The sequence below is a fragment of the Drosophila suzukii genome, chromosome 3 (genome assembly GCF_043229965.1).
Source record: "Drosophila suzukii chromosome 3, CBGP_Dsuzu_IsoJpt1.0, whole genome shotgun sequence".
NCBI classification, from domain to species: Eukaryota; Metazoa; Arthropoda; class Insecta; order Diptera; family Drosophilidae; genus Drosophila; species Drosophila suzukii.
The window spans coordinates 77,123,943-77,148,227 of record NC_092082.1 but is presented as its reverse complement, the minus strand read 5'-3'; the positions used below and the strand labels follow the sequence as shown (position 1 = coordinate 77,148,227).

Genomic DNA, 24,285 nt, shown 5'->3' with positions numbered 1-24,285 from the left:
ATAAAACGTAAAATTTCGGGTATAATATGCATAATTTGTTTGTCTTTTCTGTAAAACTACTTCTTAGCATGGTTATGCTTGCCAGATGCCTCATCCTCTGAAGGATCCTCGGGCAATGAATCCACGGACATGGAAGAGCCCTTTGATTTGGAACTCGCATTGGATCGCGAAGAGTTCTTCGGATACTTGACCGCCTTGGTATTGCCTGAGCATTGTAGTATAAAGCGAATCTCGTCTATAAACTCGTTCTTGAAGTTCACCTGTCCAAACGATTGCAAATTTATTAATAGAACTCTCCATAGGCAGACACGTAAATATAACATGCAGAAGATATCTATCATAAAGCATTCGTGAATAAAGTGTTGTTAGATTGAGTGTTATGGTATTAGAAATATTAAGTATTAAAGACGACACAGTTGAATAGGTAGTAGATGTATTTTTGGCTCCGAGTTGTCGATTTTGGGGAGCTGATGAAACGAATCCGTTATTCTGATTAGGGCGACCTTTTCAGCGCCATTTTTAGTCACGACACAGGTGTAAATATTTATAGAGCACCTGCCGCGTTACCTTGTTCTCCCGCGCACTCAAAAAGACGCTGACCACGACGTTGACCAGGCCGTAAACGCTGCCAAAGCAGCTGCCCACGAACATGACCAGGTAGACGCCGCCCAGGTTGGCGAATCCCAGTGAGGAGGCATCCGAGTCGGGGGCTTCCTGTGGGTTTTTTGAAGGATATGTGGCAAGCTAAATCTAAGTGCATGTTTTTGAGTGTACACTGTACATGTGTGTTTGTGCTATATGGGCAGGCCATCTAATCGGATCGCAGGGCGGGGAAGCTGAAATTTATCCTGGCTGATACCTGGTTCTCATCGCTGCGCTCCTTGACGCCCAACACCATCTCGAGCAGGGAGACAAATATGCCAAAGAAGGAGCCCACTCCCATCACCAGGAAAACGCCGCCCAGGTTGCTAATCTCCAGGGCCACGGCGCCAGAGTCCTCGTCCGAATCCTGCACACACCCACACATGCACCAGCTGCCAGAGATTGGGATCAACCAAGTCACTTACCGAACAGGCTCCCCCGCCGCGCTTCTCCTGCCACCACTTGGTCTTCATCTTGGTCAGCAGACCCTGCTCCTGCATCTCCAGGACGGCCTGGCTAAGGGTGTCCCTGTACGGCCAGTCTGAAATGAGGGATCTCTATAGGAAGTACTTTGAAATTATATCTTAATCTTCCTACTCTTTCGCATGGCTATGCCGTATCCCTTCTCGTCCAGCAATGCTCCCACCTGGGTGAGTGTGCATCGACGCTCTGTGATGTACTCGATGGTGGTGGACTCCATGAGAAAGGCATAGTTGGAGTTCTCCACGCGATCCACGCCCTCTTGATTGGTGTTGGTCATGTACTGAGGGTTATCCCGCATGAATTCGTACATCCGCTGGTAGGTGGGATAGTTGGATTCCTAAAATAAAAAAGTTCCCTTACTATAAGATATAAGTTTGTAAGTTGAATCTCACCTTAAAAAAGTTAAAAGTGGCTCCTCCAATTTTGGCGCCATAGTTAACACCACCCTTGTTCTTTGACAAATCATCGGCATCATTAATCGGGGTCACCAAAGACTCCACTGTGAGAAAAGCCGCCAGATTAGCCGTGTAAGAGGAGACCAGAATCAAAGTGAAGAACCACCAGGAAGCGGCCACAGCTCGAGTTGAATAAGCCCTATGGTTTAGGAATATAAATAATAATAAGTACCATAAAGATAGATTGCTTACTTGGGGGCCAGTTCAGATCCCTGCTGCAACAGAGCTCCAATGGAAAACCACAAACAGTTGGCAAAGCTAAACTGGTTCTCCAGTTCCGTTGGCTCCTCAATACAGGGATACGGATTATCCCACTCTGCCGGAGAAAGGCGTCCCAGTACAAACATACTTATCGATACACCCATGTAGGCCAGTCCCAGCCAGAGCCATACTTCTCCCGAAAACGGTGACATGAAGGAGAACAGCTTCGGGGGTTCCTTCATGGGCTTGCGGAATAGTATGCCAATTCCTGGAAAAGTTTAATAAATAACATTTGTATTGTTTTAGTTTATATTAGTTCTTACAACCACTCCTAAAATGGGTTTGGTTCTAACAATATCATTTCATATTGTAATTGATATTTCTTAGTTCTCTTACCCAGGCTCATAAAGGGTATGGTGAAGTCCACGCCACTTTCCCGTTCCGATGTCATGGTCAGGTCCGTAATGCCCATGTCAGCACGCTAATTAAATATGAAAGATTATTGTATGGCCTTTTTACTTGCACGGACGCATGCATTTATAAATAGAAATTTAAATGCATATGTAAATATTGCGCATACGCCCGATTGAGCGTAGTAATAGAGCAATCTTTGAATTATGCATTTTAATATACAACGAGAAAATAAAAAAATGTTATATATTTTAAGCTTTCAATAAAGTCAAAATGTTTTTCTCGCTTCAGATGGAAATTCAGTTAAATATTGATTAAAATTGAATGTGTTGCTTCAGTTTTTCCAAGAAATCGTAATTAAATAAAATGAATTGACATTTATTAATCGTTCAAAGTTATCAGGAATTGTTTGCTTTTAAATACCTTATGTAGTATAAATTCTAGAAAAAATTTGAGACTTCCTATAAATTTCATTTCCAGGGAAACAAAATTTCAGTTCTTACCAATCAATCAAGCTATGGTGTTGTACTTTAGCAGTTTGCTAGCCGCAATCTTGAGTGTCGTTTGTTCAGTCAGTGCTGACATAGACTGTCCAAATTATGACGCCCAAAGAAATCATATACTCGAAATCTATCATAATCCGATTGTGAATGACTTAACTAAGGAAAGAAATATTCCGGATCTGATTTCCTTTTATCTTCGCAACCCCAATGCTGTTTCTCTGTCCGATAGCGAAAAGCAACAATTTGACAGATTCATCCATAACTACAGAGAATTCCGGACAGTTTTAATAGATGGAGTTCCACCACAGGGAGGAACAATTGGATCTATGTTTGGAAATTTCTTGGGCCGAGTCGGATCCCGATATATATTATCTCTGTTCAATCAAAAGCAGGAAGGTCAAGCAATTCATGGCACCAATTCAACTGTATCACCATGAAGAATTTAAAACATATCTATAACATACTGATCTATAACTACGCCCAGTACTAAATAAATATTAATATTACTTATTAAACTTGATGTTTTGAAAGTTTGAAAATGAAATTAAGATATTTATCTTGTTCCCCAAGGGCAAAAACAGAGTAATCGGTTAACTATTAACAATATTAAGTTGAGGCAATTGATGCCACAGGCACTCAGAAAATAGTCTGCCGTTTATGGCAGTATTAACGATAGCGTTAACGATGATGACAGCATTTATGGCCATTCAATGTAAATCAATATCCTCACAGGACGAACCAGGGATAACCTAACTGATTTAAATGGCCGCAGAGCAGCGGATGTGGATTAGATTTATGTTCTCTACTGAACCAAACTCACTCCGTCCATTATTTCCCTCAACATGCCATTCCATTCGTTAGTTTTGGGATCGATTCCGCCATACTTGTTGTCCACCTGGAGGCGCCAGGTGTAGGTGAATCCCAGCTTCTTAGACAACTCGTCGATTAGCTCGATGCCAAAGCCCTCGAACTGATCGTTGCCCTCCAGCTTCTCGGAGGTCTCCTTCAGCATGCCATAGGGTTCACTCTGTGTGTTTTTTGGGTATGAAAAGATATGGTATAGAAGGAAAGTCAAGGTCGGAGCTTAGCCCCTGGCGTTTGCCCTCCACTCACAATGGCCGTGATGACGACGAAGCTTTTGTTCACCAGCGAACGCATATCCGGCTCCAAGGAGTGCGCCGGGGCAGGGCGATTCTCCTGAAAGCCATCCTCGCCGCTCCATTGGCCAATTTTCTGCATCCCCGAAACGGCCAGCTCGATGACTTCCAGCTCGAAATCCGTGCGCAGTCCCTCGTAGTCAAAGCGAATGGGACCCGTGAGGCCATTCAGCGTTAGCTGTGGAGCGAGACTCGTTGCATGGGTTATTCAGAACCAGCCAGTTATTCATACACAGAAAAATCTTAAACATGTAACAGAGATGGTAAAATCCAATCTTTGTCAAATATTTAAAAAGTCAAGCTATACACCTTTATATAGATACCTCAAATAGATTTACGATGGAATATAAAGGTTAAAGAGAAAATAAATATTAAATGATTTACCAAAAAAATCAAAAAATCAGAGACATAATACTTTGGCAAGGAGTGTAAATAAATAAATGAATTACAACTGAAATATCAGAAAATAAATATGTTAAATATTGACGTTAAAAATTAATTTATTTAATAAATATACAAACTAAGATTGGAGATATATATATATTACCTTCATGGAATTGTTAAGATATCTCATTAAAATTATATAATCTACATATTTAGCACTAATACATATATTTTCGTTAATATCATCTTGAATAACTAGTTTCTTATGCCGCAGAAAAAGGATCAAGTTGGTTAGTTAGTTTAGTTCAAACAGATCTCTTTGTAAACTAAGATTATTAAATAATACGGTTTAGTTTAAATAAACAAATTCATATTTTCTAATGTCAAATATATTTGTCCATTATTATATTTTCTCTTAATGCAGCGACTCACCGACTTCATGTAGTTGACGAGAGTGTAGCCCTTGTCCCAGGCGCTGTCATCGCCACAGCTGAGGGCCACGGGCCGGAAGTTCACATGCTTGTAGGTCTCGGCCAGCAGCTGGACGCCATCGTAGACCAGGGCCATGCTGTTGGTCAGGGGGCAGGACACTGTGGGTGGGCGAGAGCCATAAAGGATAACGTCGTTTATCATTTCCGCCCCACAATCGCCCCTCCCTTTCCGTCGGGGCCATGGCAGTGCAATTCAATTATTTAAATTCACTCATGCGAATGGATTTCGGATTTGCATAAATTGTCTAGAACCCAGGGCCACGACGACACTTTCAGGTGGGTCGGACTGTCATTATTCTTTTTTATATATTTTTTGATTTACCATTCTGGAAGGGCTCCTCGCTCTCGTACAGTGCCTTGGCCACCTCTTGCACCTGTTCATTCTCCGGCGAAACGAGTCGCAGACCCGTGATGTTGGTACCGGCATGTTGATACGGCTCCAGGTCCATGGTGTGCCAGTCCAGGTTCCCAATGATATAGCGGTAGTCACTGGTCACCAGACCCACCTGCTGGGCCTGTTTAAACAGCTCCGGCAGAGTGGCCATCGAGCCCACGACCACGAAGGAGAAATCATCAGCATTACGTATACGTCGCAGTACATTCCGGTAGTTCCCATTCAGATCCAGCTCATAGCGACGCACCGTGACCGTGGGTCCAGCGGTGCCGTACATCTGCAGCAGCTCCCGCACGGTGGCCAGATACTCACCCGTCTCGTAGATGATGGTGAAGCTCTCCCAGCCCAGGGCCACAACCATGTCCCGCAGGGCCACACCCAGGGCGGCCGGATGTGGGTGCAGATTGATGGTGGGCAGCTGGGCCTCGAAGTCCCAACGCGTGTCCAGAAAGGGCAGCTCCTTGGCGTCGCAGATGCTCATCGCGTGACGGGCGGCCAGGTTCGAGGTGGGCCCAAACACGGCCACCAGATTTTGCTGCGGATAAGTGGAAAATAATGGTTTTAGTACACGCGAAAAATTAGCTCTGTTTAGGTATGTTTTACACAATGTTTTACTGGGATTTGAAAAATAGCTTACAAAATACTCATTAATACTTATATGGTAAAGTATATTATACGCATTGAACAAATATTTCATATTCACATCGAGCTGCACTATATTTATAAATATATAAAACAGGTTTTACGAGATATTGTACATAGCTATATGTTTTCTCATTTCAATCAAAAACCGAATCTTAAATTCGACTAACTTAATGTGATATTTTGATGTACAGAGTATAGAACTTAGTTTCTTACCACTCTTAATCTAGTGACTATTTTTATGAAAATATACAACATTTAAGTTTTATATACAAATTTTGCAAATCACTTGTTTACGGTCTTAAATTATATCCACCTTTCCTTTGTAGTTTACAGATTGCTCTCATAAATATTACATATTATACAAAGACCCTGTGCCTAAAACCTAAAATATCACAATAAACCGAAAATTGTTTGAGTTCTTGTTTTTTAAGCTTTTGCATTCTTTTTTCAGTGTGTAATTAATAGAATTTACTATCCCAACTCACCCTTAGCATTTTGCAGAGTTTCTTGGAGGTCTCGAAGGAGTTTCCCGGCTCAATGGTGACGGACACCCCGTGCAGCTGCAGGTCCTCGTTCTCCTCATTGGCCTTGCTAATGGCCAAATGAAAGATCTTCTCAAGATCCGGTTCGGTGTTCTCGTAGACAAGACCTAAAAGCAGAAGAATCCATTTGTGAGAGTGACACGATTCTTTCGCTCTTTGTTTTGCTCAGCGGGTTCTGTTTATATTTTTATTTCGCAAATTCGCCGTCGCCATCGGCAAACGGTGCGTATGAGGCATAAAAATACATGACACATTTGCATGCTGCGCTGCAAAATTCCTGCTTATGTAATGCCAAGAAAAGTGCACTTCACTCACCCACATTCGTCCTTTCTCCGTGGCATCCTAGGAAAACCAATAGCAAGCTCGTTAGGATGAATTGAAGTGGAAAACTAGCTCCTGCTGAAATCATTCTCCGAAATTGCATCTCCCGCAACGCATTCACCGCAAAATGTAATCAAAAATTCATAAATATTTTCTCCGCTTGCTTGCACTAAGAATTCCGCAATTATTTCCAATTAATTGCGCGATTGTTTGCCGAACTAAATTTGCATATTTCTGCAGGCTGTACGTCGCGACCGGGAATGCGAATTGAAATGGCTAAGAGCACGAAAATACGGCCAAAAGCAATCTGCTGCAGATGCGGCATCAGCTGATAAATTCGCCTTAAGTATTTTTAACCTCTTAGAGGTTTTCATGAATGAAAGTCTTTTTTGGCGGAGGCAAAAAGTTTTCTTTAACTTTTCCCTAATTTAATCTTACTTCAGCTCCATTGGAGTTGAATCTCTGAGCCACTGGTTAGCCAGATTAATTAGATAAGCGCCACCTTTTTAGCGCCAATTTAACAGGGCAGACTGAAATGGATCCAAACGAACAAAAAAACCTGACTGTGCTGGAAAATAAATCCGCCGTGGCAACAAAACGTGCACAGCATACAATTCCTATGGCTAATGGAACTGGACCCTGAATGCCAGATAGCCGAATGAATGGCAATGGGTATATAGGGTGGCAAGAAACATAAATAAACAAGGCGAAAACGAAAATAGCCAAATGCAGTGGCTGGCCAAAGGGGCCGAGAGATTGGAAACAGCTTTCCACCGAAATTGTTGTGGCTCCATCGATAAGTGGTGGAAAAATAAAAGTATATTTTTTTTGGGGGAAAAAGAGGGTCTGTCGCAATGGTTGTAAACAAATTCATTGCATTTCACTCGGATAGTTGGTTGGCGGAATGGTTGGATGCCATCTGGAAGTGCTATTGCTTCAGCCAGGGACGTGCGACCCACTTGTGGATTTTTTTGAAGGCCCAGCACGATTTATGGGCCAGGCTTTGAATAATCCATTTAGAGCATGCAAAGCAGGGGAGGCATCTCTTATTTTTAATAATGATGGTAGGGCTGAAATGTAAAAATTGCTACAAAAAGCAGCTCTTGCATACACACTGCCAGCAATGCCGGAAGGTTTTTGTGTTTCCCACTTTCGGGCATGTCCTTCACACACACATACACAATGGCGTCGAAGGACGAAGGCTGAAAGGAAGAGGGGCGTGGTCGGGCATGTTCGCCAGCAGCAAACTGTTGCTGTCAGCAGTGAATAAAATCAACGTCTACGTCAACAGCAGGCACCTGTCGTGACTGCCGCCCAGGATGCATTTATCCCCGAGCTGCGCATTTAAAATTAACGACCCTTAGTCCCGCCTGCCAAGCTGCTGGGAATCCCCGATCGCTCGAACAACTCAAACTAAAGCCACCACTTGAATTTATCCTCTGAAGTCAAGCTGAAAATTTGCAGCAGTTGCCAAAGGAATTTTGATTGCACAGTCTTTTTGAAAAGATTCTAAAGAGGTTGGGAGTTAAAATAGATATTTATACATCAATGGTTCCAGAAACCGTAATTTATAACTTTAACTTTCCTATCTATATCTATAGTATTTTCAGTAATCTCCTTATTAGTTCTTAGAGTTCTGAATATCCATGATAGTGGTTAATGTAAGGGTATCTCAGGGGCTTCTGTTTTCCATAAGCACTCACTGCAGCTTGTATTTTGCCACCTGCGTGGTGTTAAATTGCCCAGCAGCCATGCGCTCACATTTGCATTTACATAACCGTGTGCCGGCGTCAATGTATCTTGAGGATACGCATGCATTCTGCACTCCGCATTCTACATTCTGGCACTCGCCGCGTGCCTGGCCGTGGATTTTAAGCTAGGCAAATCGCTGGCATTATGCACACGCATACCAGGACCCACATCCTGGGGCTCACTTAACCACACGGGCACTACTGCGTGCATTTGCATAAGTGCTCGGGCTGAGTACTCTAGTGGCAATTAGTGAAAGTCTTTCGCAAATCCATTCCAGACACGCGGCCAATCTATAGACCAACGTTGCTTCAAGGCTTTCTGAAATATACCAAAATTTTATGTGGAAAACATCATCAAATAAGTATCATTTTATCATAAATCTAATGATAGTCTTCGGGAGACCATTTGAAAAAGTCTATTAATCTATACATTGTATCAAAAAAATTTTACAAAGTTGTTATTAATATTGTACCAGTGCTTATAAGTTAAGTATATTTTATTTCATCATTAAACTATCATGGGTTACATTTAATCATAATAAATTAAATCTCATTTAAGCCTCAACAACTTTCTCATTCTGTATATATATTTATACCTTTAAAGATAAAGTCTCTCAAAAATGATTTATTTATTAATGATTTAATAACTCAACTTCATGGAGTATCTGCATTTCCAATAGCTGATAAAAGCAGTTGATTTATTTTTCCTTGACCTACGTGATTATTGGCCATTTTTCTAATAGGATTATCGGTTTAAAACCGCCTGTTATGTGTGGGGTGGTGTGAAATATTTCGTCTATTGTTGATTGAAGCTTTTGCTGATTTGACTTCATTTGTTTTGCATTTTCGGGCATACCAATTTTATTTGCTCTGTCAATGCCAATGTGCCAAATTTATCCAGGGAAATCAAATGCACAATTTGCACTGGAAATCTGATTGGCACAAGGAAAGCCTTGGTGTGCGAAAGTTTATTTTGGGAACTCGAGAACCCTAAATGGTAGCGACGAGGTCATAACAGGTTCGTAAGTGTGCGGCTTCAAAAGGCACAATACCTCGAAGGGCTTCCATTCAGACCTTATCGCTTAGGTGGCTTACCCAACCCATTAGAACCCATCTTGGCGTTCCGAGGAACTGACAGTCCCCAAAGGTAAACAGGCAAACAAACCAGAAATAGCATGCAAACTGCTTTGGCTAAGTGAGGGGCGACAATTTGGCGTGTTGTCAAAACAAAGTGCTCCAGCCCAGCACACATAGATACAAGCAGCACCCACACACAGATACAAAGTGGCAAGCGCGTGTTTTTGTGTGGGTGAAGGCGGTCGCCAGACAAAATCAATTTGAATCGCGCCAGTCAGCCAGACAAACAAGGAGCATTCACGACATGGACAGAAACGGAAAGGAACCACGGAATCCGCCAGGGAGTAAAGCCATCTCACACGAACAAGCACTCACAAGCACATACAAAGAGTGACACACACAGATACACACACGGATGCAGCGCGTAATGGCGCGTAAAGTGTTGCGCCATCTTAATGCGTGCCAAAAACCGCAATTCATGGCCGCGAAAGCCTTGAAGGGCAGGCAAAAAGGGCGGGGGTCTGATAAGAAGCAGCAGCATTAGCCGGATAGTGAGACGGGTATATGTACTCGGCGAAGGAGGAAGCGAGAGACCGCAGCAGCCGCAACCGGAAACGGAAATGTGCGGAGTAAGCAAGCGAATGGCCGCAAACTGAAGGGGTTCGAGCGGGTTGAATGCTCTAAAAGCCATACCTCAACCCACAACAGCCAAGTTTTCATTGCAATTAGCAGTAGACTTGTGTATTGGTAAGTACACAGAGAACAAATTATATTCCATTTGTTTATGTGTATATTTCTTAAGAAACATAATAGATCTGTGTCTCTTGAAGATAAGAAAAGCTTCACTCAAGTTTTCTAACTTCTAAAATTATATAAATCAAAGATATATTGCAAAATCATGGTCTATTTGTTTTTTATTATCAAAGTGCTAAATGTCAAAAATGACTTCTCCTGACGATTTAATAATGGAAGATTTCGAAAAAAGGTGTAGAAAGATTGATTTGCAAACAGACCTAAATACGAACTACTATATCATCTTATTATCCCATTATTATCAATTGATAGGAAAATTTAGTTATATTTTTATTAGAATTTTTTGGTAAACAGAAGATGACGAGCTATAAGTCCTTTTAAAATATATATATATTTTTTAATTTCCTAAATAATGAAGTATAATTATTATTCAAGAGTACCACACAATCATAAACGTAGGTACCTCAAGAAAGGAATTGAGTTGGGAACTTCGCATATTGTTGTTATTTTTTCTCAGCCTGTGTCTGTGTGTATCCCCAGCTCTTCTCGGCCGTGTCAAAGGGCTAACGCAGTTTTTGAGGAAGGGGTTTATCTGGGGGAGTAGGCCAGAGAGCTGCGAATTCGTTATTGCCGCTGTTGTTGATTCAATTGCAGCGAGTGGCACGCATGGGCCTGGCAAACAGGACATTTTGCGAAATGTTAACAGCGAAGGGCGGCAGCCACAGCAACAGCAAACAGGTGAGCCCTCCGCCAGGCAGTCTGGCATTCTGGTATTCGGGTGCTATGCTGTTCTAGTGTGGCCCAAACCGAGGGCAGAGTGGCCCATTTGGCACGAGGCCAAAACTGGCCAAGGCAGCCCAGCCCAACCAGTTGCATGGCCTGCTGTGGCATGTTAATGTCAGTGTCACGGTGTCAAATTGTCAGCGCCTGTTGCCACTCGGCGCTGCCTTTAACCCCCCCACCCCCCCATGCCACATGCCCTAAAAAAATATAAACCAGGATAGTTGGCATGCCGGGGCACAAAGTATGTGCGACGCCTTAAAGCATGCCATGTGCCATAATTTGTTATGACATGGCTGGCGAACTTTGCCCCCAAAAAGCGGGAACCCACTTTACGCCAGCCGAATGCTAATGCTCCAAAATTTAGGCAGCATCACTGGCATTAAACACAACCGTTTCGAATCAAGTAATCCAGCATATTGGCCATTAAGCATACGCACTGCGGACCCTCGTCAAATTAATAACATGCGGGCGGCGAAAGAAGGGCAATCCTTCGAGCACCCACATATTGCCAGAAGTAACCGTGCACATTTTAGAAATTTAACCACTTGTTAAACAATAATATCCAATATCATAACATGGCCAGCGAGTGCGCAGGCCAGAGAATCTGAGAGATACAGAGAGAGAGAGTTCCAGGAAAATCTCGCCTCTTCCCCAATGCATACACACAGATGTACACCAACGGGCGAGTGAAAAGCGTTTTGGCTTTTGCTTTTGGCCTGGCCAGAAGTTCCCCTTTCAGTTCGACACGAGACCTGAACGAGTGCGGACGCGTTTAAGGACCCAAACAGCCTTAGAAGAGCCTGTAAACAAACCCCAGATAGTGTTGATAGAGCTCTGTGTTCGCGAGTGCTGGTCCGTATGTGTGATTAGATCAAATTGGCAATTGACAACCGATCTGTGGTAAAACCCTATAAATCATGCCCGAAATCGTGGAGCTTAATGTGGGCGGCGTGAGCTACACAACCACATTGGCCACTCTGCTGGCGGACAAGACCACGTTGCTGGCCGAGCTCTTCGGCGAGGGTCGCGATTCGCTGGCCAAGGACAGCAAGGGTCGCTACTTCCTGGACCGCGACGGCGTCCTCTTCCGCTACATCCTGGACTTCCTGCGCGACAAGGCGCTGCACCTGCCCGAGGGATTCCGCGAGCGGCAGCGGCTGTTGCGCGAGGCGGAGCACTTCAAGCTGGCCGCCATGCTGGAGTGCATCCGTGGGGAGCGGGATGCCCGGCCGCCGGGCTGCATCACCATCGGTTACCGTGGCAGCTTCCAGTTTGGCAAGGATGGCCTGGCCGATGTTAAGTTCCGAAAGTTATCGCGCATCCTGGTCTGCGGACGTGTGGCCCAGTGCCGCGAGGTCTTTGGCGATACTCTCAATGAGTCCCGGGATCCGGATCATGGCGGTACGGATCGGTACACTTCGAGATTCTTCCTGAAGCACTGCTACATCGAGCAGGCCTTCGATAATCTGCACGATCATGGTTACCGCCTGGCCGGAAGCTGCGGATCCGGAACCGCCGGCTCGGCGGCGGAACCCAAACCGGGTGTGGACACGGAGGAGAATCGCTGGAACCACTACAACGAGTTCGTCTTCATCCGGGATTAGGGGAATACGACTTGAAGGCACCCCACCCAGCGACCCAGCTCTGTATCGTTATTTTTCATTTGTGCGGAACTCATTTCGACATAAGCCTCCTTTGCCATACCCATCAGTATTCCACGGATTAACCTTTATTAATGGCCAAGACAAGGAGGCCGCACAGAATTCAATGGCTTGAGTTTCAACCCACCTCTTGATATACAAATGGGAACATTTCAAATGTACAATTGAACTAACAATCCACACTTAAGTGTAGAAAATTGTTGACATACATAGATAACTTAATGAGCGAGTGTGTATTTAATTATTTGCTTTACGTTTACGTTTATCTATAAATCACGGTGGGCCCCCATAAATTGGATATTACGAGCAGCTCTTTGATGAATGAAAATGAATTCGGTTTTACTGGCTGACAACAAGTGAAAACAATTTGGCAAGTGCAGATAAGAAAATAACAAAATATCAAAAACAATGCCAACATTTTATTAGCCCCAACTTTTGTGGATGCAGTGCAGTGTAAACAAGATGAGAGGAAGACATTAAACAGATCAGATCCAATGAAATAAACTCAAACGAGGCAAGGGCAACCTCGCCAGCTGGATATTTGTGGTCAATCAATCACACTGAAATCACACTGAACAATTTGAAATACGGGTTACTCTTTGAAAACTAACGAAATATTGTAGCAACAGATACCACAAGCAAACAACTCAAGCAAATGCTAAATCTAAAGTTTTATTAGTCTAATAAAAGTCGAAACTTGAAGTAAAGAATATACAAATAGCGAAATAGGATAATGGCGAACAAAATGTGGCCCCAAATATATGTTGACCGAAGCTGAAAAGCAGCCTGCAATCCATAAAACTCAAACACAAATCGATATTAGAGAAGTACATTTACTATACAAATACGAATACAAACCAAACAACGGCTGTCATAAGATATGCCCATTTTGCAATAACTCTTGAATCGTTTCCGATTCTACAAAATGGCTTGGGACAAGCATATGGCCGGATTTGTAGGTCACATTTGGCCAGGAATTTTTCAAAGAAGCTATAAAACCTAGAGTCCTGGCGCAACAATTGGAAATGATTTAATAGTGCATTTTAGAAAATAGCTGAGCCACTCATAAAATGAACCCCCTTCATCTGTCAGAAAAGCAATCATCATTTACCACTCATCATTTGACAAAGCCAAATGAGAAAACTCATTCAAGCTATCCCCATTCGATTTTATGATTTATTAGTAAACTGTAATGAGAAATGCCAAAAACCAAAAACAAAAAACCAAAAACCAAATGGTCACACGGACTTCCAGAATCACGATGGGAATACGACACCACATACGAAACTAAATTTGCTGAACTTTAGGAACCCCTCTGTTATTATTGATTTTATCCATTTACGGAGCGAATCCATGAAAATGTTTTTCGCTGACATATCTCGCATCGCGTTTTCGACATTTCCGCAGGTTTGTTGCTGAATTCATGTCCACATGAAGGGGAATTTATGGGCGGAAATTTGAAATGAAAATGCCGATGCGCAACATTGAAACAAAACAGCCATGAAATATACGAAACAAATTGTATAAAACTATAAATTCTTTAAATCGTGTGTAAGGAGGCGTGCTGCAAACACACATATATGTAATCATCAGCAATAACGTGGTAATATTCATGAGAAAACTATTAGGCTCCATTATATACCGACTCCTGGCTCGATGTGAGTTCACGGCTCTTACACAGATAATATGAATCGTTATACACATATATCTATATATATATACCTAATTATATATTAAAACAATTGTCGATATTGAAAGTATCTTATAAATGTTTAGTATTATATGTAATTGAATCCAAATTGCAAGGGCAAGGCGACGGAAATGTATTGTATCATTAATTAAATTAAACTGAAACTAATTTAAATTAACTAAAACGAAATGTAAAATGTATTTAGAGAAGCGCAAAGTAAAACTGCTAAAATAGCCTATCAAAGTGCGACTAAGCAAGCATATGTATGTAAAGAGGTATAACTTGCGAGAAGCGAAAACCAAACAATAAATTAAAGAAACCAAAAACGAATGAAGTTGATTTGGGTGCAGGTAAATTTCAGGATCCTATTTGGGGTAAATTGCTTATTTTTATTTGCTTGTCCTTCGCTAATTAATAGGCCGTGGCCCACGAAATTTGTGCGCTGCATTATTCAATCCGATGAATAAATTATGGGTTTTCCGCCAACAAAATTCGCTGACATTGATAGCGGAATGTAAAATTTATGAGCTGCCAGCTCCCAACTCGCGACAGCTCATTAAAATTGACGGCTAAACAAATAAAAACAAAAATGCAAACACAATCATAAAGGAATCAAATATACATTGAAAATAAAACAAACAACCCAGTCGAGCCAACAAAAATAAGAGGACAAACAATGGCAAACAGAACTTTTGCGCTGGGAGGGGTTTCGAATGGAGCAAACATCAGCCTCCAAAAGTTGGCTGGAATAAAAGTCGAAATATAAATAGCTGAAAGTCGGGTAGATGAATGAAGGCGACCATTAAAGCGGCAGCAACAATTCCGCATTTGTTTAAATTCAAAGCAGGCAACAGTCATTTCACTCGACTCTTAGGTCCTGCCTCACAAAAACGCAAAAACACAAAAATGGGGGAGTGGCTGCGAGAAATGCTGAAATTAAAAGGGAAAATGCTTTCTTGTTTTTTGCAATTTCCCTGTTTTGTGGGGCTCAGCGTGTTGAAGTGTGTGCTTCAGAGCCAGCAAAGGTATACCAATAAAATGGAGGCGAAAGTTGGCGCCAATCGGAAATGCAGTGCCCAAAAGCAGACCCAGAATAAAGATCCCGAGATGAGCTGACGTGCCACCTGCATACTAAGCAACAGCCAGGATATCTTTTTGTGTGGGGTAGTCTCTGCTTGGAGGACGTGGGGAAGACGGTTATTGACTGTGCGAACTCAAGATGTACACAATATGCAAATTGCGGGCCAGAATGAGGTAAGATAGCAGCCAACTCGACGGTGAATTTTTCGTATCTGCTGTGCGCATATAAATTACAGAGCAAATACTTCGCCTCCCTAACTCCATACTATACTGAGAAAAATAAAAATAATTTGAAAAAATAGAGTACCATTATTGGTAAGAAAAAGATCTTTCACATGTGCAAGCTATATTTTTTCTGATGTATTGCTTTTTAGTTATTATAAATATAAGATCTTGAACTTAAGTGTATTTTAACAAAAGAATATTTTGTATAGAGCATTTATTTTAAGGAACCTAAATATTTAAATTAAGTGAAATAAAAAACTGCATTTTTATGGCGAAAAAAGGGTTAAATTTTTTGTCAAAAATACAAAATTCAGATTTTTGTCGAAAATTTGACATTTTTTTCCGGCTTTTCCATCGTAGTTCAGCCAAATCAAGGCGTACAGCTAAAAGACCGACTGTTTTGAACAGCTTGCTAAATATGCTAACGATCCTCATCACTTTTTGAAAAATTTATTTTTTGACCAATTCCCTCAATTTTTGCAGGGGTTACATCACTTTTTTTCGAAAAATGGCAAAAATTAATAATTTTCAGGTTGAAATGCCAATCGATTGAAAATTAAACAACGAACTCAACGAGGTATAACATTCCTCATTCTGACTTTTATTTTTGTTATGACAGCAAAAAAACTGAATTTTTATGGCGAAAAAAGGGTTAAATTTTTTGTCCAAAATACAAAATTCAGATTTTTGTCAAAAATTTGACATTTTTTTCCGGTTTTTCCATCGTAGTTCAGCCAAATCAAGGCGTACAGCTAAAAGACCGACTGTTTTGAACAGCTTGCTAAACGTGCTAACGATCCTCATCACTTTTTTGAAAATTTATTTTTTGACCAATTTCCTCAATGTTTGTAGGGGTTACATCACTTTTGATTTGAAAATAAAATATTATACATTTTTCTCTAAATACACTCAGACAGCAACACTTACTCATACCCGATGACAAAGTGAAAAAGGCGACGGATGTGTTGTCAATTTCTTAGCCTGGGAAATGAAATGATGCCTTTTTGTCTCTTACGGTAAATTACCTTGATTTGATTTTTCCATAGGCAAGATGCCCCGTTGATTAACTTTTTCCCGGTGCTCAGCCGCTGGCAGCAACAGAAAAGCGCAGGCACCCTGTCATTTTCAATTAGTCCCAAAACGAAGTGGTAAGGCGGTCCCCAAACCATCCGTCCTCAGCTGGCGGCTATACAACAAAAGTGTCATCTGCTTGCTTTATTAATTCATAAATATAAATTTAGCATAGGTCGCGGCGAGATTACTTAAAGCCGTCCTCAATAAGGGATCCTGTCTGCTGATGAATATGCAAAGAGTTACAAAAGTTTGAGCTGTTCAGACTTAACTGGGTTCGTGCACGATGGTTACCTTTATTGCCGAGCGAAAGGGAAAGTGTGGCTTACTTTAATGGGGCCCAATTTACACCTTAATTACCATAGCACAGGTTGGGTAAATGGGAGTATTATTTAAGGGTTATTTAACTCAGGTTAAAAGGCCACCAGGACGATTGCTGCAAAAATGCTTTAACAATTTAAATAATTTAAGTGGGAAGTTATGATTTGTAACCCCTCAAAGACCACAATGCTCAATACAAATACAAATGCTATGCTTTTAATAATAACAAAATACGACATACGTACTTCCCCATAGATTCATTAGGCGAAGAGCGGAAAGCTAATGTCATTAAGAGGATTATCAGACAGTTTTATGGGTAAAGATAAACTAAGTTCATAAGTTCATAATTATCAGTTCCTTATTAGTTGCGACCATTAAATTAATTTATTGATTTACGGTTATCTTGAGCGCCTAATGATATACTGTGCCAATAATGGAACCCGAATGAAGATAAGTGCAATTAAGATGTGCGTGCTTATGGTCAACGGACGTGTGTATTGGCTGCCATGTTTGCAATTTGCTTAAATTTATTTTTATTTCCGCTTTTTATGTCCTGGCAAACATTTTCTCTAATATCGCTCAAACACAAACAGGCGAGTAAGCTTCGTACGTACATAAGTGTGAACCAGTACATAATCATTGCACGTCCACATATGTTCGTACTCCCAGCATCCCACGCAGATACATGGCCATAATGACCGCATCATTCACCATACAGGCCCCGAAACCCTATTTACAACTCGTACTGCCGTTAGTTTTAAAGGCCCACACGTGCGTGTGAACAGTGCAATGTGTTAGTACCGGCAGTCTTAAATAACACTTGGGCCAAAGAAAAGCAGCGGAACTATAATCATGCCTTTCATGCGAGTTATTACCCTGAAAGCCAAATGAAAGGCCCCTTAAAATCAAACAAACTCAACCTTTCTTCTCGGTATACATACATGAAGAGTAAATATATAAAATACAGGATAAACTCATTAAAAACATAATAAATAAAAGTAAAAAAAAAATAAAAAACTTTTTCGTATTGAGCTGCCTCCTGTGAGGGTTGAACTCACGGCCTTTGGTTTACGAGACCAACGCTCTACCACTGAGCTAAAGAGGCGATGCGGAGAGCGCCGCCAAATGGCTTATACCTAACAACGCTATGTAGTGAGCGACAAGATAACAAAAGAGGGTTGTTAGAAATATCAGGCGAACAGATCGTGAGATTGTTTCTTTATATAATAAAAACAGTGTTTTGTTATAATATTTGAGTGTTCAATACAGTGGGTGCTCGAAAACGTAAAACAATAAAAATAACTTGTTTTTGTAATTTATTAGCTACCACTATTATATTGATTATATTAAATGTTGTAGAGCAAACGGGTAATATTAGGATGCAAAAACAAATTAAGACTTGAGATAAGTATGTTATAAAATTACAGTTAAACAATTCAGGGTCGATTTCTCACGCGCAATGTTAAACTTAAAATTCGGTTTTAGTCCTAGAAGACGATGAATACCTAGATTTTAAAACATAGTTTTAGCTTAACATACTTACCTATTGTAAATACAAGTAAATTTAGTAAATAATAGTTTTTCTCCTTGTTAAAAAAAAAAGAAACGCGTTTACCGATATGCTGCCTCCTGTGAGGGTTGAACTCACGGCCTTTGGTTTACGAGACCAACGCTCTACCACTGAGCTAAAGAGGCGACGAGGGGATCGCCGCCCAATAGCTTGTATATTATAACGCTGTGAGCTGTTCAAAGAAAGAGATAGCATGCTATTAGAATTTCCAGTGACCGATCGTGAGTCATTTGCTTATTTTAATAAGTTTTGTATTTTACTAAAATAAATGATTGGTTATACTAAATACAGTGATCGCACATTAGAAAGAACAAAACAAAATTATTTTGTTTTTTCCAGTTTAGATTAAATTTTTTCTATGGGAATTTAAGCGTTATTAAACCAAAGTGTGCTTGTTCTTTACGGTTTTGTACTGACCAAAACAGTTTAATGACAACTAAACCGGAGCCTTAACCAGACCTTTATTAAAAAAAAGGGTTTAGCTAGAGATGCATGGAATTTAAAAAAAAATTATCACTTCTAGTTGCCTCCTGTGAGGGTTGAACTCACGGCCTTTGGTTTACGAGACCAACGCTCTACCACTGAGCTAAAGAGGCCACGTTCTTGCCGCCGCCAAATGGTACATTCGAAAAGAACGCAGAGTGAGAGAGAGAATGGGAGAAAGTGACGAAGGAGCGCATGCGCAGTGAGAATTTATTAATTTTGACATTATTCTATAACATAATTTAAAATCATTCTACTTTAAGTAACAAAAATTGAAATAAATAAATCAGCTAGAGTTAATAATCAACAGCCAATGAAAATTAATGAGTAATTTATCTTACGATGTTATCTGCTTGATATTTTGAGATAAGATAGTACAGTAATTAGCTGAAAACCTTTGAGTTTCACCAGCAGAAGTAGTATCATTTTCAGCAAACCCACAGAGAGGCTATTAACTAATAGACCACCTATTTTGTAATTGCAATATGCATTAGACAGTTAATATGTGGCCATCCATCATGATGCCCGGCCACATGCTGTTTTTGTTTGCAATGTCTCCTGGTGTTGACCAAGGCTCACAGAAACATCACTCATTGTCAAAAGGACAAACACACATTCTGCATTATGCGAGTGCCACAAAGCGGAAATGCTTTGTGGCAGCTCCAAATGAAAGTATTTCCCCTTTTGCACCCCCTAACATAAATTCAAATTTCTCCGCAGACCTCAGACTCCGTTTCGAGGACAAAACACAAGCCATTTTCTTTTGCCCGGCCTTGGCTTTGTTTCAACTTGAGCAGCCCATGACAAATTCACTTGTCACACAACACAATTGCGGTGAGTGATGGCGCCTTTTCCCAACCCTAGCTGGATGGGATGGCAGTGGAGAAGGCTATCCAACAGATGTCTGCGATATGTGAGTGACAATCCTATTAGTAACAAATTGAACTGGCCAAGCCATACCCAAAAATACACTGGAATGAGTTTATTTTAGTCATTGGGCACTTAATTTCTTACCATTCTGTAGATCCACAAGTAACAATAAGCAAGTATTTACTTTGTTTTATATTTTACTTGAATAATTAATCCATTTGATATTTTTTTTTACCTTTTAAATATTGTTATTAAAAATAATATCAATGGTAAGATTTGTTTAATCAATTTACAAAGGAAAACAAGAAATATATTTCAAGGTGTAAAGTCAGAACTTGGGCAAGGTCAAAACAAGTAGCGGTGGGGCACGCAAACGAACCATTAACACCCGCCATAACTAGAACCATAAACAAGAGGTCCTGAAACACTATGTCGAGGAACAACAATACTGCGCGTATACAATGATAATATCGCGATATGGCACAGGTAATTTTCGACCGGGGACCAATATATCAGAGCGTTGATAAGGGTAGTTTATTTTTTGCTTCGTTGATAAGAATTACAAACTTGTCCTAAGTAACCAAAAGTCACAGTCTTTAGTCCGCATAAACATGGTATTTCGCCCCTCCCTTGGGACTTTAATGGATAGGCCCGTTGCCATATATGTAGGTACTGTTTACGTTCGCTGGCTGAGTGATTTACGCAACGGCGTTGGCCAAATTAATTGCCGCTAATCAAGTGATTTGAATTTTTCATGCACGCGCCTCGTAAAAGGGGTTCCCCGGTTCTTCTTCAAGTTCCCATTAGGAGGCAGCATAAAGCAATTTATGGTGTTTTATGGCAGCACTAATTGCACGCAAGCGCGGGTTCTGATTAATTGCTGTCAAAACTGGAATTAGGAAGAGAACTTGGAGCAAAAGTGCCACATGTTTATTGATTTTCAACTCGCACAAAGCAACTTACAGACATATTATGTACATCTGTGATAAATGAAGCTAAACGGCAGAATTTATAACCAAACTCACAGCCAAAAACAGCAGGCGAAAATTAAAGAAAATGGCCCGAGTAGCACGCCCAAAAATCGTTGAGCCAAGAAGCTAATTTATTGCAAGCTGGCCAACGAGTTGTGACCTTTGGCATATGCCTTGAGAAATGACCCGCCGCCCCCAACTACTCAGTGGGTTTGCATCTTCATTTGGGGTTTGATTTTTCGAGATCTGGCCAAACTTTGGGAATTCCTCAAGCGGCAAGACCCATTCCTGATTAAAATATTTGCGGTTAGTGAGCAGCTACGATTGGTTAGGCAGGATCTAAGGCCATGTCCTTGAATTACGGAAGAATTCAGCTAAATTCGGGGCACCCGTCCATGGCTGGGCTTATTTACATTTTTTATTGACATTAATTATTCCAACTTCCAGATGTTTAAACTCGAAATTAAACGCCTTTCAACAGCTAATACAATGCGCTGATGGCACCTAATATATATTTATTTATGGCCTGCCGTAAATCTCATTGCTAAAATAATCAAAAGTCATCTGAAACAAATTAAACGCCCTCGCCGCATGCTGTCTTTGAACAGAGATAGCAATATTGGCCCCCTTATTTAATGAGGCACGAAAAACAATTTGACAAAAGCTGCGGGAACTGGCCAAGTCAAATTACCATAAAGAATGCATGAAACTCGCCATTAATAGAGCAGATAGTGGGGGAAATGGGGGAGTAATTAATTGAAGTGCAAATAAACAAGGCACGGAAGTCGAAATGAACGGAAGTGGTCTTTGTTTTTGGACCTGCTTCTGGTTTTGGTTCTAGGTTCTATGATTTCTATGTTTTTTTCTCCTCCAAAGTGCTTCAGTCATAGGACAAAAAGTCGCCCGTCACTCAGTCAGCCAGTCAATCAGTCAGCGCACGGCTCTCACATACACATATTTGAATAATGAAATTACCTGGGATGCTTTCACCAGTTTTTGTCCTTTTTGTGCGGCGGCATAAAGGGAACAAAGCGCCAAACAAGCAATACCAATGGAACGGCAGGACATGCCCGGTGTGTGATGGACGCGCCACAGGACCCACTAACTAACACCACACCACCATGTCCCTCCTTTTGGCCATTGTGGTTTTGCTTTGAGCCAACGAACGTCAATGGCTTTGTGCCTGTGTCAGCGAGTGTGCGGTGGTGTGGGTGAGTGGGTGAGTGGCTGGGCGTGTGTGTGTGCGAGGGGCACTTGTGACAATTTAGTTTTTCAGTTTTCAATGGATAACAGAACAAAGGATGCGGTGCTAACTCGCTGGCTCAAGCTACAAACTAATTTCCTTTGATTTCCATGCTCTTATATTTGTCCCTCATAGCAAAAATTTGCAAAAAACGGGTTAAACGTGGAAAAGTTTCATGTTTTTTTAGGCCAGAGTCAAATATTTTTTCAATATGGATTTAAGAGGCACATTTTAAATGGCATTTTCAATCGGATTTATATTTGCTTTGTTCTTCTAATAAATCATGTTCACGTCTTAAAGTCATATGTACATATTATTGAACATTTTTTTGACAAAAGTTTACGTACCTATCAATTTTTCAATTTAAATTTTTGTTTTCTTTTCGTTTATTATTATACTTTAAAATAAAAATACTGCTTGGCATTTTAAGATGTTGGCTAATAAGCTTCTTTAAAAATCAGTGTGGATTTCATTACTTTAAAACTATGTTATCAAAGAGCAAATATCTTAAATAACAATTGAATAAAACTACTTAACTCACTAACATGCTTTATAATAATAGTATATAGTACATATAGTATAGTATATTTTAAATTTTAATGAAATATTATATTTTAATACTATTAAAAATAGTTATAAAAAACAGATGTAAATTTAACTTGTCACAAAATGACCGTTTAGATTATGTTTCTATTTAGTCGTTCCCCTAATAATACTTCTTCCTAACTCTCAACTCTCAACTGAGAACTAAATTTCCCGACAAACTTTAATGGGTTTTCGTGGAAAATGCTCACATGCGTCGAAATGCGAGTGAAATGGCTACATTCACCCATGATAATGATGACGAGGTTAAGGTCGACGGAGGCCATCCTGCCGCAGCAGTCGGAAAATTGCTTCGCATACTGGGGGCGAACATAAATATTGGCAATAATGTTGAGGACCGTGCCAGGTCATATCGCCCGGCATTGTTATAACTAACCCGAGAACACAGACCCGCAGCCGCTGGCGATTCCGTGAGACGACTCTGCTGCCGTTCTAATAAATTCGATTAGTTTCTCCCTCACGAGCACACACTCACGTATCGGACGTGAATTATTGATTCGTCCTTCGGCTCGCATAGCTTCATTAATAATTTCTCGATGGCATTTAAAAAAAAGGGATACTTTCCGATTGAAACAAGAGCCGCGGGCGGAAATTTAATAAAAAACCCAAGCGTAATCGACTTTAAGCCCCTTGAAAAATGCCATCGACAGCAAAGCATTTGTTCTTTGGCTCGGAACTGAATGAAATTCAATCGGAATAAATGCCAAATGACAATGTGAGAAACCTCAAAAAGGCAGTGGCTTTCTCTAAATGAAATATAAAAGTAAATAACAACCGAAAGCGCAGACATAAATGAACACACGGGCAAAACCGCAGGTCTAAATGAAATGGCTGCCGCGGGAAACGGAAGCGGAAATCAGCCGCATTTAAATTTGTCAAAAAGGAAGGAAAAGAAAAAGAAAGAACGCTGTTGTGTTAGCAGTGAGCAAATTAGCTTTTGGGGCCTGAAAAAGAGGCGTGACCATGGAGGGCGTGGCTGCCTAACTGCCAATTGGCATGAAAATTCAGGAAAAATCAAAGCAAATTAAAGTGAGAAAACCAAAACGAAAGTCACGAAGACAGGGGAAAAGCTTTCGCACAAAATGAAAATCCAGGAAGCCAGAAACACAAACACACACAGACCAAAACCAAGAAAAAGGAAAACAGGGCATAAAAAAGAAACCGCAATCTCCCTGTGCTCTACAATTTATAACGTAAAACACATAAATTACGAATTTGTCACAAGAAATGTTTCTCTTTTAGCCGCTTTAACGGTATTTTGGAGCTGGCAAATGAAAATAAATCACAGAGACTGAAGGCAGGCTTAAAAACACCGAAAGAGTGAGGGTGTTATAAGAAAAATTATTAAGACCTTCAACGGGGCGTATGAGTAATGTTGAGCCCGGCTTTCCCTGGAAACTAAGGCCTCGTAATCTCCGGGCTTATCATGAGTAAACAGTGTATTCTAATGGTGGAAAGTGCAAGTTAATCAAACGAAGGGGAACTAATCGCTTTAAATGTTGAG

General features: G+C 40.8%; 3 protein-coding genes and 3 non-coding genes across 8 annotated transcripts; 2 read left to right on the top strand and 4 right to left on the bottom strand.

The window, feature by feature from the left end:
* Positions 1 to 10: 10 nt before the first annotated feature.
* Grik (glutamate ionotropic receptor kainate) lies at positions 11 to 6,905 on the bottom strand. 3 transcript variants are annotated; one of them, XM_065866091.2, is made up of 14 exons: positions 6,624 to 6,905; positions 6,252 to 6,415; positions 5,050 to 5,656; positions 4,669 to 4,826; positions 3,809 to 4,030; positions 3,516 to 3,722; positions 2,178 to 2,262; positions 1,773 to 2,049; positions 1,518 to 1,719; positions 1,240 to 1,462; positions 1,068 to 1,183; positions 860 to 1,009; positions 568 to 714; positions 12 to 260 (listed from the first exon to the last, which is right to left on the bottom strand). In XM_065866091.2, exons 1-14 carry the CDS (start codon positions 6,730 to 6,732, stop codon positions 57 to 59), a joined length of 2,871 nt encoding a protein of 956 aa, XP_065722163.2. In that variant the 5' UTR covers positions 6,733 to 6,905; the 3' UTR covers positions 12 to 56. The 3 variants fall into 3 exon arrangements, with proteins under 3 accessions (XP_016939946.4, XP_065722163.2, XP_016939947.4); XM_017084457.4 differs by lacking the exon at positions 568 to 714 and having other exon boundaries at positions 11 to 260; XM_017084458.4 differs by lacking the exon at positions 860 to 1,009 and having other exon boundaries at positions 14 to 260; positions 6,624 to 6,904.
* On the top strand, positions 2,512 to 3,180 carry TotX (Turandot X). The gene has a single exon (XM_017084412.4). The coding sequence runs from the start codon at positions 2,710 to 2,712 to the stop codon at positions 3,130 to 3,132; it is 423 nt and encodes a 140-aa protein (XP_016939901.3). The 5' UTR covers positions 2,512 to 2,709; the 3' UTR covers positions 3,133 to 3,180.
* A 4,831-nt stretch (positions 6,906 to 11,736) lies between the features above and the next one.
* On the top strand, positions 11,737 to 14,674 carry Ktl (BTB/POZ domain-containing protein Ktl). Its single transcript, XM_036818190.3, has one exon. It carries the CDS (start codon positions 11,911 to 11,913, stop codon positions 12,595 to 12,597), a length of 687 nt encoding a protein of 228 aa, XP_036674085.1. The 5' UTR covers positions 11,737 to 11,910; the 3' UTR covers positions 12,598 to 14,674.
* A 3,400-nt stretch (positions 14,675 to 18,074) lies between these two features.
* Positions 18,075 to 18,146, bottom strand: TRNAT-CGU (transfer RNA threonine (anticodon CGU)). Its single transcript has one exon. It is a non-coding gene; the product is annotated as a tRNA-Thr (tRNA).
* Positions 18,147 to 18,664: 518 nt separating this feature from the next.
* TRNAT-CGU (transfer RNA threonine (anticodon CGU)) lies at positions 18,665 to 18,736 on the bottom strand. Its single transcript has one exon. It is a non-coding gene; the product is annotated as a tRNA-Thr (tRNA).
* Positions 18,737 to 19,135: 399 nt separating this feature from the next.
* Positions 19,136 to 19,207, bottom strand: TRNAT-CGU (transfer RNA threonine (anticodon CGU)). Its single transcript has one exon. It is a non-coding gene; the product is annotated as a tRNA-Thr (tRNA).
* Between the last annotated feature and the right edge of the window lie 5,078 nt (positions 19,208 to 24,285).